Raw genomic sequence first — 19,200 nt, forward strand, 5'->3', positions numbered from 1 at the left:
GCATTCGACATCCCAGTTGTAGCTTGATATCTCCAGGAACCAACAAAGTACAACGGGATAAGCTCGGTTGACACAATAAGACTATTATTACTATTACTACTATAAGTTTTTGTAAATTCATACAAATGCATGCTTTCCTCTCTGGTTGCCTTCTTCGACTGAAGCAGCACATAACAAGCTGTCATGCGCCTGAAAAGCTGTATATGTGTTGAATGTGAAAGCTTTTGAGAGGAACATTTGGCTTGTCTTTAATCTTGCTTCTGTGTATTTTCCGTCTTCTCTTTAAGCACGGGCTAATTGTGTTTCAAGCGGAATTTGACACATTGATTCAAACGTGCAATGGCAAATGCGCACACCCCATGTATTGGCAGCTCCCCTAATCCCTCACTTTGAAGAATCTTCTTTTTCCTTGCTGTCATTGTTTTGCGGACAGATTTATTTATTTTTTTTACATTTTCTCTTGTCCCCAACCTCTCACAGGAGGCAGGTTTCTAAACCCAGTGACTCTATGGCCTTGCTATGGTGGTTTGTTTTGGTCTTATGATGGGGTTTTGAGAGACATTTTAAGTGTCTCGTGATGTGTGGCATAGGACAAGTGAGTAAAATGAGGATAATGGTTGGTAGCTGGGACTATAATGGTCCGCCCACCACAGTGACTCATTTGCTTTGTTTAGCTTGAAAAAGATGCATTTACATATCATTATGGCCTCAAAATAGTTTTTTTTCTTTCCTTATATTCTTCATATTTTTACTGATTACCACATAAATGTACATGTTGTAAAATTTACAGAGGTTGTTATAAACAGTAAGGCAGAATATATATTTGTGTGTTTGTGAAAATGACTCAATAAAGCATTTTTCTTTACTTTTATAGAAGATTATTTTTTTGGGGCTTTTCCCTTTATTTTAAAGTGGATAGACATGAAAGGGGGAGAGAGATGGGGGATGACACGCAGCAAAGGGCAGCAGGTCGGATTCGAACCCGCACCACTGCAGGACTCAGCCAATATGGGGATTTTTCTTTACTTTTGAGAGAGACGCAGAAGCATTTTTCTTTACTTCGAGAGAGACATAGATCCGACCCCTATCTAACAGTATAATAGTCTTCTCCAGAGGCTGTCAGCCTCATCTTCCTTTGTCTGCCGCTTTGTTTCATAGCCAAAGAGGATTCACATGCCTTCTCCTTGTTTCTCCCCGTGCCGCGACTTCTCCAAAGGAAAAGGCAGAGGAGCAGGAATTCCATTAGCTTTGTTCTCAAAAACTCAGCATGAACTTGTGACTGTGATACACATGCTATAATGGCCCCAGAACCAGTCCCAGATCCCCATGTGTTTTTCTACAGCTTTTATTTTACATCTCATGCTATTAGGTGAGTGCATCACATCCTTCCATGTCTTTTCTTTTCACAAACACTATGTGCTGTTTAAAATCCCTTACTTTTTGAATGTGGCTCAAATTGCTGTGCTGTTCTGTTTTGAGCTCACAGAAGGATAAAGGGAAACTGTATAGCATGTGTGTGCGCTCACATCCACGTGTGCATGGTAAAAAGAAAAGGGGAGAGGGGGGGAAGTGAACAGAAACTGCATTGTTTGTGTGTGTGGTTAGGTTTGTAGTTGGATTCAGTGGACCGTATCAGTCTTTACCTGAACTAGTCATTTGCATGGGTTTAATTGACAACAAAGCTATGCAAAGCAGGCCCAAGTATTATTCCCTTGCAAGGTAGAGATGATGTCCAAACCATACCTTTTTCATAGCTATCACTTTCTTGTTAATTAGTATTGAGTCATTATTGCTAAGAAAATGGTTAAAATTACATGTGCATGAATTCATTTCAACTCTATCTAGCCATTGTCCATCTACTGGAGTGTTTGAGTGTATTTTGGCAGATACGCTGTCACTTCAGATAAACAACGTGGGAAGTCATCAAACCTAATGTAGTCTGAAGAATCATAATTGTTTAGTGGGTCCACCTTAACAAGTGCAGCAAAGCTAAAAAAAAAAAAAAGAGGAACATCAGGGAGGTATCAATCAAGAACAATTGCCATGCTATTTTGCCTTCTACTTTTTTTCTGAATATAGCTCTAATACACAATGTTTTTTTTTTACACCCATGGCAATAAGCAGCATTGACTTCAAGTCACTCGCGAATGTGTGAATATGACTCAGGAAACAGATAGTGGGAAGTAGTTCATGTAAATCAAAATATTATTCATATTACTCTGTTACATTGTCTTGATATCACATGATGTCCTTGCCATTGTCTTTGTCCTGGCTGATCACTGGTGTGGCACCATGTAATGAAAGTTTAATGTGTTTGAATATCGTGAGGCGCTTAAGATGGGTACATGTATTACTAGACTGAAAGCACTTGAAGACTTCAGGGTTAGTATTAACCATGTGCTGCTCTATAGCTAAGCATTGGGCATGTTACATTTGAAAAGGGCGCCTGTCACACATGGCGGTGGCTGGAACTGCCTCCTTTCAGTATTAAATGAACTCCATGTCAAGTAATGACACAGGAGGTTAGACAATTTGTCGGAATTTAATCATGTCCTAACATAACATCTGTTTTAATTTGATCAAAATTGATAACCTACAAATAGCTTCCTCGGTGGTCAATCTGCCGGGAAATGTCTTTGTCTTCTTAAACATTCATTTGCGCAACCTTTGTCAAATGCAAATCAAAGCTTTAATGAACTGTTTGGTTTGTTTTCCCCCAGTAAATGTCCTGTCTGTCTTTTAACTGCCTTGGAACATATCCAATGTGGAATGTGATATGTGCACTGCATTTAGGATCAATTTCTTATTTCTTAATTTAATGTTTCATAACCATTTCTATCGTAAAACTGAAACACATGAAAAAAAAAGTATAAAAAAAGCAGTTGAAACTTCTCAAACCACTCCTGTTGCATAATTCATTCCTCAGCTGTCCATCTGTTTCCCAAAATGCGGCTTAATACACAGCTTCCGCTTGTTACTCGTTCACTGCACAAATGACAAATATGCAAGTGGTCAGGATTTGATTGATACAATATGTTCCCACCCTTTACAAAAACATGCAACGTTTGCATACAAACTGGCGTTTGAAGATGGCTGGTGCCAGACAGAAATGCTCAACCACTCGACACCAATAGTGTTTTCTGCAGTGATAACAGGTTTTGAATATATAAATATAATACTTTAGTGATTGTTGTTATAATTTCCATAAACATGCACATGACTCAGTTAAAATTGGAGAGTGCTGAGCCATAGCACTGCTAATATTTACTACAGCTAGAGACGTAGAGAAGTTGGAGGCTATAGCCTAACAATGTGTTATTTTAACACTATTAGTTTTCCACTTGGTGAAAGCAGGAGACATTGAAATCATTGCGTAAGTCACCTATTCTACACCAAAAGCCTTGGATAATGATTGTCCCTGCGGAACAATGATTGGTACAGTTCTGGGCAGAGATATATATTTCTGCGCCTCTTCTGTCAGCAGCATATCCGAGACACAGGACCCACTCTGCTGCTGTGATTAAAAAGTCTTACAAGACCCAGTGAACATGTCAGCAGCGGTTACCTCATCACTGGTCACTGCCTCCTTCTTTGTCTCTTTGATTTTTATGATGGTATTTTGATGGGAATGATCAAGGGGAAGAACTAAATAGCTTTGAGTCTGTGCTTTTGAGATCAAAAGGACCTAATAATGTCACATTACAGGTTGCACTGAGGCAGTTTTAGTGCCTGGCCCTCGTGATCAGCCTCTTCAGAAAATATCAGCTTAGCTTGGCACCCGAGGCATGGGGGCTCATAGTGATCAGCTGATGTAGCCATTGGCTGCTGACTGGTCTTTTCCCCTTTCTCTCGGACTTTGTTTGAACATTAACCTCCAAATATATTTAAGAAAAATTCACCTAGAAACCATCAGTTCTTTCATCTAATTTTAGCAAATTCTTCACCTTATATATCTCTATAAAAGTGATGAATCCAATGTGTTTTTTTTACTTAAAAATTAATTCACATTTTTTTAGGGAATCTGACTGTGCAACATACTTGAGCTCTTTCTTTTAAGTAGTATCTTTGTGTTCATCAAAGTAGATGCATAAAAAAAAAATAAACCAATCAATATCTGATGTTTATTATTCATGGTTATTTCTCACCCAACAATAGCCTCAGACATGAGTTAACTTCCTGTCCAGCTGAAAATGCCTGAGACGTAGTAGCACTGTAACAGACCCACGGCACAACAGAGATGGATGCACCGTGCAGTGGAGCATTCTCTAAAATGTGTATTACTGCGGCGTATGGTCACCAGAGAATGACCTCTGTAATACAGGAACAATAAAAAAATGATGCATGTGGCCGCCTTAAATGGCTTATTATTCACACTCTGATTTCTAAAAGGCATCTCAGTTTCTCAACATGCCTCTGGCCTCCAACCTCACACAGACTGCTTATTTAACCCCTACCTGCTTTTGTTCTCCATCCTTTCCTCCTTCCCTCCATAAATCATTAAAGCTTTCGTATATTGAACAAAGCGACCAATACCAGCAGGTATTCGGTGAATTAAGGTATAGAGAGCAATTAAAAACCTGTGACCTTATTATGGGCAGACAGAAGGAGGTCAAAGAATAGCTGTTATGGTCATAAAGTTCAACACCTCATTTCATACAACTCTGATTTACACATGAGATGTTCTGCCAACTGGGCGCTGTAGACAGGATTTAGAGACAGAAGACTACATTGCTATTATATGGTCACATTTACCTAACACTTAGCCCAATCATAGTCTACAGTAATTATAAGTTTCATTCTTCAAAAAGTATCAATTATCGTCCTTTGAACTTGAAGGAGAAAGGACAGTCAAACATACTGGAAGGCAGATATTTTTGGCAATCTATAAATCTGGCAATCGTTAGTCATTTTAGTAGTTTGATTTACCAGCATATTAATGTGATGCTTTTTATAATGAACTTCACCTGTAAGCTTTCCAAGGGGTCAATGAGCTTTTCTGAAAGACACCATAAAGAGTAAGAGTGTTTGACATCCTGGTAATGTGGTCAGTTTAATACCCCACTAAAGCGTCTGTATCAAGCCGCTCGTCTCAATAACTCACAGAAGAAAATCCCAGTAGCTATGCGCTGATAACTGCAGAAGGATGTAGCTTAGCCTTATCAGCTCTTGGCTCCAATGACACAGTAATCCACACGATGCTCGGCTGTCATTGTACTGGAAAACACAGAATCATTTCATTTAGCCAACAAAGGCCCGAGAATAATTGTGATGTCCCCCTGCACTTCCCCTTCGCTACTAACCCATCAAGATTGCTGATTTCCAAAGGCCAAATATTACTTATTCAAAAGAGCCCAACTGTCATCATGCATTTTTTTCTTCACAGAGAAACCTGTTTTGCCACAGAAATAAGAGGCTCGTACTGAATGTCGGTTTAGGAAGATCACAGCAGCCGGATAGGTTCTGCTAGCTTTTTGCTCAGTCAGAACCCAGCAGGTATCTACTAAGCATGTGGCTGATATGTAGGCATGGGACAGCCAGTGGAGAGGGTAATGGTAGTTTCATAAAGGCAAATCATTGCTGAGACACAACCAAGAACATTTGTAGCCAACAGGAACAGGAAGAAGCTTTGGCACTCTGAAGAAAATGAAGGTGATTCTTGTCCTGATGGGGCGTCTGCTTACCTTGTAATTGTCCTTTAAATACAATGGTTGTCAAACATGGTTGCAGTACCTTCTGAGAGCAAATTACCATGTGCAAATGTGATATAAATGCAAGTGTAAAAAGAAAAGAAAGAACACGTCTAAACAAATTAAAATAGTTTCCCCTATCCCAAGGGCCAGTGTTCTAGATCAAGGGATCTTAAAAATGTCTGTGTTTGAGATTGAGCAAGCTCATATGGCTATAGCTTCTCAGACATCCATGCTACTTAAATTTCTCAGTGTGTATACCCATGTGGGTGTGTGTGATAAGGGAAGGTAGTATCAATACGTTTTTTGAGGGCCACTTCATAATTCTCTAATTGAGGCAGCAGCTTTAGGAAGGAAAAATAGCTCCAGCAATATGCACAAACTACACAAACCAAGTGTTGGGGGAATGGTCACTGCAATCAAACTAGGAAAACGAGCCAGCTGCTTGTTAAATGTGTTTATGCTCTGATGCAATTCCTCTTTAGTTTTCTTAATTGCTAGAGACACTGAACAGAGAACAAACACTGCATGTTTTTTTCATGCAAATCCCTAACATATTTTAGGCCCAGCTATAAATGCATGGAATGCTTTGCACGTTTGAAGTTTAGTAAAACGCCTTCAAGGGCTTAGTCTGGCAAAAGGCAGTATCATCATTCCCAGATCCAAGCTTCAGCTACAAACACTTTACTTTCTGAAGAATACCCTATTTTCTGTAAACAGAAGTATATCTTTGTGTTGTCTCTGAACCTCACCTTATTTGAATGCATGGATATTATGAATGTCTTGGTTTACTAGTGCTGTTTATTTTACTAAAAAGGATTGATGTTGCCTTCACAACCCCACGTTTATTGACTTAATTCTTGAAACAATAGTTTTGAAAATATCCGTTTAAATGTGCACAGTAGGGCTGGGCAATATATCATTATATCGATATTGATATATGAGGCTAGATATCATCTTAAATTTTGGATATCGTAATATCCTGAAATGACACAAGTTTTGTCTTTTCTTGGTTTTAAAGGCTGCATTAAAGTAGAGTGATGTCATTTTCTGAACACACCAGACTGTTCTAGCTGTTCTATTATTTGCCTTTACCCACATATTTATTATATCAACATAACTGATAATTATTTATGAAAAATCTCATTGTGTGCATATTTTGTAAAAGCACCAATTGTAAACCCTACAATATCGATATTGAGGTATTTGGTAAAAAATATCGGAATATTTGATTTTCTCCATATCGCCCAGCTCTAGTCCATAGTTAAACATTTGCATCTGTATGGATTGCATCAGACCGGAGAGCAACAAAACAGTTATTTCCTTTGGAAGACTTGAAAGAAAAAATAGTCTTATTTAAAGGTGCTATATATGACATTCAGAGTCGGGATTGGGATTGCCTGCACACGGCTCTCACCTCTGATGTCACAAGCAAACGTGGAAGTGGCTGAGCCGAAATGGTGGCGGCTAGCAGCGCTAACAGTGCCAACAACGGTGACAGTGTTACTGTACATAGCAAATAGTTGTTTACTGCTATATTAATGATCTGAATGTATAGTACATTTTAAGCATCTACATGGAAATAGCCATAGTTGTGAAGAATAGGATGTAGTAAGTTACACAATGGCATTTTTTTTTACCTACCAGCCTTGAAACTGTAGAATATGTATTCATAATAATAGCATTAAAAAAAAGTACGGTTAGAGAAAATAACATATGCATGCACAATTAAGCATAGCAAGCAGCCATCTTATTAAAAAAAAACAAAAAAACATTAGTGTATTGTGCTTTTAGCATTCTGTGCAATAATTGGGCAATTACACAATATGCTTTGAAAAATGTTTTTTTGTAGTCGGGCACAAAGTCTGTACGCTGTTCGAGAATGCTGACCTTAATTTGGCATGTTCTCCCCAAATTTGAACTGGATTAGAATTTCATATCACAGCAGTTTAAATTGAGGTACCAGAGTGTGAGATTCACCGGGGCTTAACAGGATCTTATAAACAGTGGAGCTGGCATGGATGTCTCTCAAAGCACATTCAGTTGGAGCCTCTGCTTCATATTGCATTGTCTCATCGCCAGTGCAGGCCACTGTACTAAACCTGGTCACATTCATTTGTGAATAATGCATTTTGTCAGGGGTGTTGTACCATTTGCCAGGGTTGGGTGGGGGTGTGGGGGGGTGGGGGGTGCCACTCGGGTATTTGCCTGGGTCTGCATTTATCCACGGTTACTGATGAAACACCTATGCTGAGTATTTCTCAACTGTCAGTGACCTCACTTCCCAGAAATGAATGATGGTATATTAGGATGATCTCACATGAGAGGTTTCAGTCTTGTCACATTTACAGCACATTAGAGGGACTTTCAGCATGCTTACTTGCAGCCAGTGTATTTGGCAGGCAGGCTTAAAAGCTAAAATTGTGGAACATTTTCTATGCCTCCGTGCAGTCACGGAGTCCACATTCCATGTTCCAAATTAAATGTATTCCTCTCTGCCTCTCCCTATCTCTCTCTAACTATATGTGTCTGTCTGAGTTAGAGTTATCACGTGATGGAGCAGACAATAGAGAGGCACTCCGGCACTACGGAGAGGTTAGCCGGGGTTTTTGTGTTGCTTGTCAGTGAGGGGGAGGGGGGGGGGGGCATTTAAGCTGTGAATAGGATCATTGAATTGGAGGTAATTTTGGGCCCCGGTGCAGGGCATTAGTTGGACAGGCCTTTATGCTGACAGGCCTGTTTCTCTCTCTCTCTCTCTCTCTCTCTCTCTCTCTCTCTCTCTCTCTCTCTCTCTCTCTCTCTCTCTCTCTCTCTCTCTCTCTCTCTCTCTCTCTCTCTCTCTCTCTCTCTCTCTCTCTCTCTCTCTCTCCCCCCCCTTTTTTTTTAACCCCCAGCCCCCCTCTGCTGCATCGGCATTTCTGTCCAAACCAAAGGCCTTTATCGTTGTGCCCATGACGACATGTCTGATAGGGTGTGGCAGCCAAGACCTCTTTTAGCCCTGCACCTTGGGGAGCCAATACATCTAGATATAGATAAGTTGCAGCAGCCAGGGTTTAACCTGTACCACACTACACATTTCTGTGGTTTTATAAGCCACCAGAGTGTGTCTGATAAATGAATAGACACACGCTGGACATTCTCATTAATTATCATTGGAAACGGTTGTGCCTGCTGGGAGTTTGTGTTGCGATTGCCGAGGGGGCTGACTGTTGAAGGGCCTCTCAGATGGCCACGTTTCAGACAATGTTAAAGAGCTGAAGCCTAGCTAAACAAGAGGCTGGGGCTAAAATAACTCACAAGGGGAACAGTGCTGTCAAGTGAGCTGCTACACAGGTTCACAAAAATATATAGTCAAAAGTGCCAGTAGGACAGAAAATCGAAGCACATGGGCTGCAGCTTCTATGGATCCACAATGTGGAAAAAGTGCCAGACACTTATGCATTTAGTTATAGTTGTACTTAAAAGAAGTGAGTTATTAGCATACATATTTGTTTAAAGTGTTTAGATTTAGGTTTTGACAACTAAAGCCTATAAATTAATATTTTAAGATCAGATAAGTCAGCTTTACATTACTGTTGTCTTGTTACTACTTACTTACTAAATAATGACTAGAACGCCCCTAATCACTGCTAGTTATTTTCCCGAATAATGTAAAACTTGGTCTATGAAATGTCAGAAAACTGTAAAAACAAAACGACCATCACTATTTCCTTGAGCCAAAAGTGACGTCTTTAAATTCTTTGTATTGTTAATTTTCAAAGATATAAAAGAGAGAAAAGTAACACATCTTCATATTTGAGAAGCTGGAACCATGACATGATTAATCATTTCAGCTTACACTTGCTGAATAGCATTATATAGCATAAGCACCTCAAGTGAAATTCTTAAATCTATGGACTGTCTTCTGCTGCATTGTGAGTTATTTTGACATTCCCTTATTCTGTATTCTACCTCTGTCTGAGGATCTGCTGACTTGGGCTGTCTGGTGATTGCCTGAAGGCTGTGAGTTTACAGGCGGCTGGCTTTAAGGCAAACCTTCAGAGAGAGAAGGTCCTCTATCTGATGTCAGCTTTGCCAAGTTCAAAGAGACAAAAAAAGCTAATTGGTCAAGGGTAATTGAACAAAAGCAGCCAGGAAGGAGATGGTAAATATCAAGTGTATTTCAGTATGGAAGAAAGATCTTGTCATCTTCTATCGTCATTATTGGAACCGCTGGCTCTCCTGCAATGCTATTTTACCTTGTGTGCTGTTAAACAATATTTAGATGAATTGCAATTCTTGAGGTAAATAAAGTGCAGTTTGCAGTGCTATTTTCTTGTTACATCCGTGTTTAAATCTTTTAGCAGCAGCTGTAATGTAATGCAGCTCATGGTCTTTGCACAAGATTTGTTCTCCCTGTTTTGGTTTTGATAAAGTATAGCAAGATTGCATTTTCATGAATTAATTGTGACTACACTGCATGACCTTATGCAACCTCCTATTTTTGATTCATTCTCTCCCTCTGTTACTGACATTCTACTTCTCACATTCAAAAACATGCTAGTTTGTATAGTATGCTTGCTCTGGTGTTTGGATTTTTCCACTCTTGTTTCACGACATTTACTTTTCATTATTAGATTGTCTTTTTTAAAGAAATATTTTCCTTCTATTTCCTTCTGCTGTGTTGCTTCCAGCCATTCTGCCTTTAGTTGCTCACTAAAAAAATAGGTACACCTGGGACCTAGGGTATCTGCAGGAAAACATCTGCCTTGTCTGCTGTTACAAGCAACAAGAAAAGTGCTAAATTCACCCTTGTCATAACTGAAAGATTTATTAGTAGTAAGGGTGTGGTGCACTTTAGGACAATTGATTGCATGTGTTTGGGTAATAATATTAAATTAGGCCTTGGGGCTAAACTTATGACTTCCTGTGGACCCTGAACTGATGTACTGCATCCTTCTCCCCAAGCCCAGAGAAACTTGACGCGCTCTGAGTGCAGATGATACTCTGAGGACATCTGTGGGTCCCCAAGGTAGCAGCACAAAAGAAGATTAGGCACCCTCCTTCAAGGCTTTTGTTAAGTAATTCCACATCTCCTTTAATAATTCAAGGCGGCACCGGCAGAGCCTCCACACAAACGATATATGGTAACGTTGTGATCTCTGTGGCCGGGAGGAATTTCTATCTTTTCCTATGCTTTTGTGTGTGCTATAAACATGAAGGGGGGCCTGCCAGGAAAACATTTCCACACAAAAGGATCACACAATGACACTCTTAGGTGTTGAGGTGTTGAGGTGTGTGTGTGTGTGTGTGTGTGTGTGTGTGTGTGCGTGCCTACACACACGTAGGGGCTACGTAGGGTGTGCTGTACTGTCACTCACTTGTAACATGAACCGGTGTTGTGCCACTGAGGCACCGGTGGGACTCAAGCCCCCATGAGCCACCTGTCTGCATGCGTGCGTGAGTTTCTGTGTTTTTTTTTTTTCTGTGTGAACAACATGCTGATGAAATAAACATCACACACGCTTACTTCTGTCACTCGAGGAGCTGAGGATCGGTAGTCATCCGCGGAAGGCATCCCTGTATGTCATGGGGGACAAAGCTAGCATGCGATGGCTTTAGCTGCGAATAAAATAAGACTTATTTAGCAGAATTATAGAAACATGTTTATACACACTGTATATATTTTCTCAGACGCAAACACAGTGGGTCATTTAGACTAATTTGGACACCCGGTTTTAAATGTTAATGTTTTGGGTTCTTCTTTAATAGACCTTAAGGGGCACCCTCCCCTTTTTTCTTTAGTTTTCTCTCCCTCCAACTCTCTCCTCCACTGCACCTGCTTTGAGCAATACCTTTGGGGCACAGCTTGAAGTGAATAATGTATGAGCGAGAAGGAGAATCAGAAAACCTTTGTGGACCCTCTGTGTCTGGCTGGCTGTCTGTCTTCCACCTCCTTTATCTCTATAGCTATTTTTTTCCCTAGGTTTCTCTCTCACTTTTGGGCTAATTTAAAAAAAAAAAAAAAAAAAACCTAAATCTATCTGTCTCTGTCTCTTGCAGTGAGATTTGTCGACTGTGGCCGAGGTGGTCTGGTGCGGTTTGAATGCAGTAACCCATCGGACTTCCGAATAGAGGCTGACGGAGTAGTTTATGCTGCCAGGAGTATTGAGCACTCTACGCTCCCTGCGTCACCGTTGCTGATCAAGGCCAGTGACACCATCACTCAGCAGCAATGGGTGGCCCAAGTCAGGCTGAAACCCTCCACACACTCCAGCCAGCAGGTGAATATACCTTAACCACTTCCATAACGTTTCTGACTTGTTTGTTGATTGTCTGACTGATGCTACTGCTGTAGAAAGGTTGAATGATCAATTCTCCCCTTGCATCAAATAACTTACGCTTATTAGGCACACTGCACATTCACAGATGACTAGTTCCCTAAATTGTAGCAGGTGTTCCGAGAGACTGGATGGATGCTTGCTAATTAAAACTTAATGTGTCAATTTACTAGGAGCACAAACATATACTCAACGCGGTCAGTGGGTAGCTAGAGCAGATGCAAAATAGCTCCTCATAAAGTTGATTTCAGTAAGCATGCCTTGTGATTGTGAGGTTATTGCCTTATCATCCAAAAGGGGACGCACCTTTTTCAGTGCTTTGGAAGACGGGAAGCATCTGTTTGAGCTGTAGAGTACCGCTCTAACCATTCCGCTGGACGTGTTGTGCAGTCATCTGCAATTAGTTAGAATGACCGCGTGTTCATATGTCAACATTGTGGTTGGCCGAGGATCAGAGGAAGCGCACAAAAAAAGCACTGCACATGTCCTGTCCGTCTGCCTTGTAACCCGGAAATGAAAAGAAGCTCTAAAGGCTGTGTTATTGTAAAGGTTTTGACTTCACTGCCAGTGGATTATGTGATCCTGCTCAATAAGATAATATCTTTTGCCATAAACCTACAGGAGTGACGCCACACACACACACACACACACACACACACACACACACACACACACACACACACACACACACACACACACACACACACACACACTATGTAATCTTGGCACTAGGTAGTAGGACCTTGGTGTCATCCCATGAAGTCTACATTCATTTATTCATTCATCTAAATGACCCTATGCGATGTGAATATAAGCATGATGTAACAAACAAAAGTAGTTTACTGAAAATGTTTTACTTTAAATATCTTATAGTATGTAACACACACACACACACACACACACACACACACACACACACACACACACACTATTTTCAACACTCTATCCTGAGCGATTCTGTAGGGTTATAAGTGAGCCTTTAAGTGCATATGTTAATAATAATTGCTTTAAGATCTTAGACCTTCTGTTGTCTTAATGAACACCCCCAAATGCAATAATCGTGTTTGTTTTACAAAGACCAATGTGCGTCTCTTTTTTATCTCTCTAATACACTTAAGCAAATGGCCACAAGTGACTTTTCCTAAATGGGCAGCATAGCAGATAATCTCAGGAAAGGCGGTGTTGTATCTTATGTGGGCGCAGATTAAAAGTTAATACTGACAGTTATGTGTAGTTACTGTCAGTGCTGCAGGCGCGGTGGTCTGCTGGGCCGAAATTAAACTTGTAGTCTGTAATGATTTCATGGCTTTTCAAAACACCATCGTCGGCCACTGACACTAATTTACTATAGGGACTCCTGCAGGTATGTGATTTTAATGGTACCATTAGTCACTGTTGTCAACTGGTTCAACTGCAAATACATATTTGTCCCAAACAGGTAAACATAGACTTTCATCAGTTTTTCTTTTTAAAGTTTTTAAAGTCAAAACCCCACATTGGCTGTACCCTTTTATACAAATTATCAGCTGTATCATCAGCAGTGGTACTCTGATCTGTATCTGTAGAGAGCTGTTAGGTTTGCCCTGATTTGTCCGTAATGAAATCAGGGATTTGCTTTCCTGTGTCTTGCACGTTTATGAGGTCATAAGCGGTTATCTTCCCTCCCAGCACAATTATTGTCATGAATCATCACGCATCTCTTAATCACATCAGCGATTACAATTTTTTATTAGTCCGTGAATGCCGCAGCCTTGGGGAAACATTTTAATCAATGACAACCAAACAAAATCCTCATTAACATGAGTGTCCTCAGCCACCATCTCCACCTCTATTAGAACCTCAGCTCCACCGCAGTCCGTGAGGAGGAACCGTTACAGTATCGTAAAGGGAGAATTTTTCTAAAGGCAAATACTGTACACACATGCCTAATCCTTCCCATTCCCACACTCACACACACAGGCTATCACTCAGCCTAACGCTCTGAAGAAGTAGACTCCTAGTCAGAAGATGGAGGGGGTTCGGAGAGTGTAGATAGGTGCAGACCTCCAGCACACCAGAGATAGATGCGTGCTGGGCTGAACAAAACCCACCATGCCATTCATCATTCCAGACGCAGGTTGCAAATAATTACTGCTCTCACTCGCGCCCATTTTAATAGGGTAATAGATATTTCTGAAGCATGCTCCTTTGCTATCTGTCCGCTTGCCTTTCTGCATTTCCAATGTGTGAAAGCAGTATAATCGGATTTCAAACATGATTAGTGGAAGCTCTGCGACAGCTCCCCAGATGTTAAAATGGAAGTGTGGGATATGGGTCACGCTATAAGGTGACAAAGTGGTAATTAATTTCTGTGTTTGCATAGGTCACTTAGTAGTATATTGTAGGACTTGACTACCTTCAACCAATCAACACTCAACTAATTACAGGCAACAGTAGGGAAAATACTTCAAGGGATGTGACAGCTCCAATGAAATTCCAGCTATCATTCATTGACTTTGACGGATTTTACATGTTGTTTTTCTGTTTTCCTTCCTGCCTCGTTTTGTTCAAGGTTATTTTAACTTTCTCTGGCACTACTTCAGTCTCCTCAGTCTCTGGAGCAGCATAGGCAATTTGAGCCATCTGTGTGTTTAGTGTCTGGCTTGCAGGTACCATCCTCCTTTGTTTCAAATCTCATTCATTACAGCCGAGGGAGGATGGCAGATCCATTATGGAAGCTGGTCTGTCTGTGTGGGTGCATTTTATCAGGACATAAGAAGAGGTTTGCCAGCACTGGCGATGTGTGGCTGCTGCAGTAGCCACACCAAAGCATTTCAAGGCATATTGTCACATGTTTTACTGTAGATATTTTTAAGCTACAAAGAAAGTCATATAAAATGGATTGTTTGATTGAACACACATTTTGAGTATGTATTAAATGACATTTGGAGGAGCTTATTAGTTTATCAGGAACTGGTTTCCTATTTCCTTTAATCAACACATCAATTCCTTTGGTATAACCAAAAGGGATGGGTCATCAGTCAGCCTACTATACCATTATTTGCCATGGGCTGCTGTTGATTGTAGCTTAATGGTTACACGATCAGGATTAAGTCTTTCGATCTCACAGGTTAAACATAATAACAATACTAATAGTCTACAGGCACAGCAGTGCTAACATACTCACAGTGACAATGCTAACGTGCTGATGTTCACCATGTCCACCATCTTAGTTTAGCATGTTTGCATGCTAATTAGCTAACAAACATGACATGAAATGCCATTCGTTTTGCAAGTATTTAGTCAGATATTCAAAAATTTTTTAATTGTGACCTGATTTGTGTGCCTTATTTTACGGTAATTCATTCAATAGTTGTCAAGACATTCCATGCAAAACCACTACTGTGGACATCATGTTGGTACTTGAGGAAAATTTTTAAATCTGAATCAACCTTAGTGGCCAGGTGTGCTTATGCATACAGGGAATTTGACTGTGGTTTACAGTAGGTTCTAGTACTTGCATATATCACTCAAAACAAAAAAGAGGACAAAAAAGTAGTTTATAATAAATAGTTAGTAGTTAAGATATGACCGACCGAATGACCAACAGAGCCAATAGAGCCATGCCACTTACTGCATGTAAGCAGCTGGATTTCCACGATATCACCATATCACACTGTCGGTACTAAGTAATCAGTTGTGTCCGGACAAACAGTGGTTTGGACCAATCGGCTTCCTGTAAAGAGCTACTGGCAGATACAGGCGTGGCTTAGGTGTGTGTGACGATATGGAGAGGCGAAGTTAGCCCGTGATAGACAGATGGTTCATCCAATCACCTGCCAAGTATTCTTTTGGAGTGCCTGCCCCTTTCCATCCAGTTTCTAATGACGACTTGTCAGATGGTTCTGGGCTACAAAATGAATTTACTCAAATTTTTCTATAAAGACATGATCACTACCCAGCTCTTGAACTAAATCATTCACTTTTCACAGGTCCAGCAAGTTGCTGCCCCTCCAGTCATGTCCAAGGATTTGAAGGAAATAGCATTTCCATCACGAAACATGGACAGCCAACTGAAACGCATGAAGAGAGACTGGGTCATCCCCCCAATCAATGTCCCAGAGAACTCACGAGGCCCATTCCCGCAGGAGCTTGTCCGGGTAATGTAGCTTTTACACACACACACACACACACACACACACACACACACACACACACACACACACACACACACACACAGGGTTGGGCGATAGGGAGAAAATCAGATATCAGGATATTCTTGACCAAATACCTCGATATTGCGGCGATATTCTAGGGTTGACAATTGGTGCTTTAACAAAATATCTTCACACTTGATAGAACAGCTAGAACAGTCTTTAACAGTCTGGTAAATTCAGAAAAGTACATCACTTTACTGTAATGCAGCCTTTAAAACCAGTAAAAGACAACACTTATGTCATATCACGATATGACGATATCCAAAATCTAAGACGATAATATTGATATATTGCCCAGCCCTACACACACACACACACACACACACACACACACACACACACACCTCTCACAACTTGAAAGAAAAAGCCTTTTGCTTGATATGACAACCTTGTAGGTTCCTGTTCCCCTAAGCTCCCACTCAGAGGGTCACAGACATGAGACTTACGCCTTCAGCAAAATGCTTTATATTTACAGCACTTTGCTGTAAGACCAAGGTCAAGGCTCTTTTTTTCCACTGTATTAGCCTATTTATCTTTTCTTTCTAGGGGTGGTAGATACTAATGTAACCTGGCATTATTTAGATGCAAAGAGAAATCTGAAGTGCCCACCAGCGCAATTGTTCCTCAGTTGCCTATTTAGATATTATACTCTTTTTATCATGGTTCAAGGACATGTATTGCCAAATCCTTTCTCTGGTCAGGGCTTGGTGTAGATGGCTAACAGAGTACAACCAGCACTCGGGACAGCTAAGAAGTAGATCATTTTCAGCATATTAAGCTGACTTCCTAACAGAGTTTTAAGTCCTGTACATGCTATTTGTATGTATTATATTTAATCCGGCGATATTAGAAGGGATGTTTCTGGGCTTTAATGGAGGAACTACTCTGTTTGCTCAGCATGGATCCAGGGTGTAGGCACAGTGGGCCTCAGCTTACATGGCAAACAGAACAGACAGCCCAGCCAAGACAGAACTTCAGCACTACACAGACGCACACACTCTTTATATGCACTTGTTTACATAAACTGCAACCTATCTTTAAACTAATACTGTGATTTGTGCTGAAATAAACATCACACGTACATAAACTTAAAGTACAGAAATCACCAATTTAAGAGATTGTTTCAAAAAAAATGTATCAATGTAAAAAGAGAAATATCAGGTGATATAATGTTATCAGATATGATATAAGCCTCAAAAATCCATTAGCCAGGGTATTGTTATTTGTAGCTTTCATTAATAAATCTTTACACCCACAGATCCGGTCGGACCACGACAAAAACCGGTCCCTCAGATACAGTGTGACAGGCCCTGGCGCTGACCAGCCACCCAATGGCATCTTCATCATCGACCCGATCTCTGGAGAGCTTTCAGTCAACAAGCCCCTGGATCGAGAGCACATCTCCAACTTCCATGTACGTCAGACTCAATAATAACAAAACCTCTTTAATTAAATACTTATAATTAACAAATGGTGTTTCCAGCCTGCTTTATCAAGAGAAATTTGTTCTTTCTGGCCATGCTGCACATTCCTGCCCATTGGCATGTGCTCAAGGGTCATGTGTAGCCTAAACAGTCTCCTCAGACCCAATAAAGACTGGGTCTCCCAGGAAATCTGACTTATCCGTCTGAGAATGTAAAGGATTTAACGTGATGTTTTTGAGTGAATTGAGTGTGTGTGTGTGTGTGTGGTAGATACATTATGATAACCTCCATCTCCTTCAGAGCTGCTTTATTCATTAGTGGTTCTCCCATTACATTGCAATGGTCTTTACATTAAATAGCTTAGTTTTTTATTGCTATTCAAGCATGTGCTTTAAGACAGAAGCAAGGATGTAATTAAAATGAAAAGATAGACTTCACTGCCTTCAGAGTCTATCTTTAAAGGTCACGAAAGACTTTCACAACAAAAAACCTTCACATATGTCCATACTTTGGTTTAAACTGTGTGTGAACTGTAAACCATAGAGTAATACAGGAGCAACTTAGTATTTATATAGTTTTCACTGATGTATGGGTTTGCCCATTTCCCCCTATGTCCTGTAATTTTTACTCTGCTCTAATTTTACTGTATGCACGCTGTAGCATAGAGTATAATTCATTGATTATTTTATATTTGTACTAGTAACGTCAGGTAGTTGTCCAAAAGAATATGATGTGTATTTTTCTTAGCCTGTAGATTTTTTTTAATACATACTGTATTACCTGTATTTGTCTAGATCAGGGGTGGCCAACCAGTTAGGTATAAAGAGCCACAAAATAAAACGCACCATAGCAAAAAGCCACGCAACACATGCACGTCCACACTACAACAGCAACAGTGTTTTCCAGATCTAATGACAGTCATAATACATAGCAGTTTTCATAGTTTTTTTTCTCACTTAGATTGACTCAGTGGGAAACCTGACAGTCTTTGTTATCCACAGTCCTTTTCAGGTCTTGCTTGAACTCGGTTGTGGCCACTCGAAGCAACTCTCTCACTCATTTGTCACTAAAGGGGCTTTCAAACAATCGGATTCAGCAGTGAAAGGGTTAACGAGGAAGGTGATCTGTGGCCGCTGTTTTTCCTCAGGTTGCAGAATCTGTCCTCAAAACGCATTATTTTCCATTTTAAAATAATTGGCAAATGTATTGGCAGTATTGGCAGATGCATTCAAATGTTTTTTTTTACTTATCTGAAATACTGTATGTTTCAGAAAAGAAAACAATCAGCCAATGACACAGCCCCCAGCCACACAGTAAGAGCCTCACAGGAGCAGGTAAAGAGCCGCATACGGCTCAAGAGCCACAGGTTCGCCACCCCTGGTCTAGATCATAAATGGGAATCACAATATACTGTAGATGGATCAGTGAATCGAAATCCTGTGTAAGGCACCAATCTTGCAGTTGTGTGTATGCACGAAAGATGCACTTGAAGTGCAAAAAAATGCAGCAGAATCTGTTTCAATAGAAAACCATAAAAACACACCTGAAATGCTTGTGTTGTTGTTGACTCTGT

General features: G+C 40.4%; 1 protein-coding gene across 1 annotated transcript in view; it reads left to right on the forward strand.

The window, feature by feature from the left end:
• Nucleotides 1–19,200, forward strand: part of cdh2 (cadherin 2, type 1, N-cadherin (neuronal)) — a 62,083-nt gene that overhangs the window by 25,366 nt on the left and 17,517 nt on the right. Inside the window, exons 3-5 of the mRNA XM_031294197.2 lie at nucleotides 11,730–11,950; nucleotides 15,979–16,146; nucleotides 17,462–17,617. Coding sequence (XP_031150057.1) covers nucleotides 11,730–11,950; nucleotides 15,979–16,146; nucleotides 17,462–17,617 — 545 coding nt within the window. The remainder of the gene's footprint in view (nucleotides 1–11,729; nucleotides 11,951–15,978; nucleotides 16,147–17,461; nucleotides 17,618–19,200) is intronic.

Source organism: Sander lucioperca, chromosome 9 (genome assembly GCF_008315115.2).
Source record: "Sander lucioperca isolate FBNREF2018 chromosome 9, SLUC_FBN_1.2, whole genome shotgun sequence".
Taxonomy (NCBI): Eukaryota; Metazoa; Chordata; class Actinopteri; order Perciformes; family Percidae; genus Sander; species Sander lucioperca.